Source organism: Mizuhopecten yessoensis, unplaced genomic scaffold, assembly GCF_002113885.1.
Source record: "Mizuhopecten yessoensis strain PY_sf001 unplaced genomic scaffold, ASM211388v2 hete_36101160, whole genome shotgun sequence".
Taxonomy (NCBI): Eukaryota; Metazoa; Mollusca; class Bivalvia; order Pectinida; family Pectinidae; genus Mizuhopecten; species Mizuhopecten yessoensis.
The window spans coordinates 1-2685 of NW_018483920.1; the positions used below are offsets into that span (position 1 = coordinate 1).

At 37.7% G+C, this 2685-nt stretch overlaps 1 protein-coding gene across 1 annotated transcript; it reads left to right on the forward strand.

Moving 5' to 3' along the window:
* Positions 1-17: 17 nt before the first annotated feature.
* On the forward strand, positions 18-2610 carry LOC110444345 (the record flags this gene model as incomplete). Its single annotated transcript, XM_021488729.1, has 4 exons — positions 18-231; positions 882-1018; positions 1479-1601; positions 2428-2610. Coding segments are annotated over exons 1-4 (481 nt in total), but the record flags the coding sequence as incomplete, so codon positions are not given.
* Between the last annotated feature and the right edge of the window lie 75 nt (positions 2611-2685).

Below are 2685 nucleotides of genomic sequence, written 5' to 3' on the forward strand. Positions count from 1 at the left end.
TTATATTTCTAGCCTGAACCACCTTCCACAAGTCCCATCCTTGTCCTTTCTGCGTCAAGAATTCCTGGCCCAGCCAAAGCGTTACTACCCCATTGTAAACAGTATTCTGTTACATCAGAAACTGCTGTCGGAAACGGACAAACGTGATCCAGAGTACACATTCCCTGGGTTCTGTTTCGGATGTCGACAGCACATGTTGTGTCCGGGATGTGATAGGACATCAAAACCTCAGTAAGTGGTTTTATCACATTTATTTTAAGATCAAACATTAATTTCTACTCCATATCCGCGCTTTTTAGGGCCACTTTGGGGCAAAGCTCAGACCCCTTCCAGATGGAAAATATTGCCATAATTCCCAAAGTTTCCAAAACTAAATTGCTTTCTTCATTTTCTATTCGGATAAAAATGCAATAATATGAATTAAATAATGTATCCTAAATAATAAGGACAAGCAATCTTTTTTAATTGTATTAAAAGAAGAAGAAAAAATGAAACAACTCTGAAAAATCCTATTTTTGTGTATTTCAAAAGAAATTTTACTTACTCGATTGAAGCCACAGGCCTAATTTCAAAAACTCTTTTACTGCATAAATCATCATTAATATTATCACAATCTTCATCATCAGAAAATTGACAATTTTTTTCAGACTTCAGAAATATAAAATAAAAATGAAATTAGTCAAATCAAAATAGAAATGAAACAATACGTAGCTGCTGAATTTTTCTGGATCAGCAAATTTTCTCACATTTTAGCTAACAATCCTTTTCAATGAAAATAGCTTGAAAATGTTGAATCCAATATTTGTTTCTTTGATTTTACAAATACATGTACTCCTAATTTTTAAATCTGATTCTGATAAGACACCTTAATTTGGTTTTAGCTATCACCTTGACAAACTGTACAAGACGACGGGTGGCCTCCCTCAAGCGCGAACCCTTCAAGAAGAACTGAAAAAACATTACGGGGACAACTGGCGGCTAACCCTACCCGACCTTCTTGTACGCAAAACATCCAAAGGTAACAAGCTTTACTCGTACCCAAAGTTACAGACATACTTTCCTTTCTTCAAAAAAATTGCTTTCCTTCTGTCACCTCTAAAATATTTAACCGTCTTCCCCCACCTTAAAGTTTAGCACAAAATTGCTTTCACTTTTGACAATCCCTTTGCTGCTGTAGGCAAAAAACTTGAATTTTTCCTCTTTTTTTTGTGTATACATAGTTACCTCCCCTTTATTTCGTTTTGGATGTAACTTGGCCCAGGGTACGACTTTGAAATTCAGGGGGTTACCCTCTCTCATGTTCTCTGTACCCCTGGAATAGATACTGCTATCAACCAGGCAGGTCAGTTGGTTACGACATCATTACAATGATGGGATACCCATACCTTTAAATAGATATGTCTCTTGTGATAAGGTCTTATTTATCTCATCATTTAAGTAGAAACATTTTGTATGGCTTGTGACCTTTTATTGATCAGTGCCCAGTCTGACCAAGGAGGAAAGGCAACTGATTGAGGAGGAGCTAGACCGTAACTTAAGATCTGGGAGTGAACAGGGACAGAAGAACTTTCTACCCCCTATACCATCAGCTAGTGGTCGAGGTAAGTTCTATTAAAAGAATGTGACCAAGTGACCCCTCGCTAACAACGCCTTCTTCTGCCCTACCTAGTTACTGTAGCTACATCCATCAAGCCATCAACCGATATGGTTGCCACAGCAGTAGAATGCAGAGGAAAAATGTAGATTTATCAGCAAATTTATCATTAAACTACTCAAAAGATGAAACTTGGACACTGTTAGCGAGGAAACAAGGTTGTAGGTGCATGTTTCAGTTGTGATAATGTACACATTTTCCAGAGTGAAAATGGAACACTGCAGATATTGGCAAAATGTTCCAGAGAGAGAGAATAGAGCAGATTCTGCAATCTATTAAAGATTATGTGAAAATGCAGTGTTCCATTTTCTCTCCGGAAAATGGAACACTGCAGATACAAGGATGTATTTGCAAAATGTTCCAGAGAGAGAGAATAGAAGAATAGAGCAGATTCCCCCAAAGAATCAATGATACAAAGTTTCCTTTGGTCCCCTGAACAGATTTGAGATATTTTGACATATGAATATCTGGTGCGTGAGAATCAATTGTTCTATGAAGGAAGACTGTAGCTCCTCAGGGGGCTGAAGCTCAGACAACAATAGAAACATGTAAGAGATACAGGCACTATGTGCTTCTTGTTGAAAATTTGGCTTGGAGCACAAATACTGACCTTAACGGTGCTTGTCTCAAAGAAAGGCATAAAATATGTAGAGTCAGCATTGAAATAAAGGGTAGGATATTTAATCTTTTACTGACATTTTTTTTTAGTTTGCTTTATATTGCTAGATGAAATATGAGAAATACATTGTTCTCTGTGTTTTTCTTTATCTAAGATGAGAGGAAAGAGAATGCTGGAACAGCTTCAGGGTCGATTGATACTGAGGATGAGGGGATACTGGCAGACAGACAGAGTCTCGGCTTCAATGACGACGATACTCATACTCTCTCCAGCCATGATCAGGACAGGGGTCGGCGAGGGTCGAGGGGTCAAAGTTCAGACTATGACATTGACAAAGGTAAGTTAGAAGGTCCGATGTGAAAGTAATTATGAAAACTATATATAAGTGATAAATCAGAAAAATGATGATAGA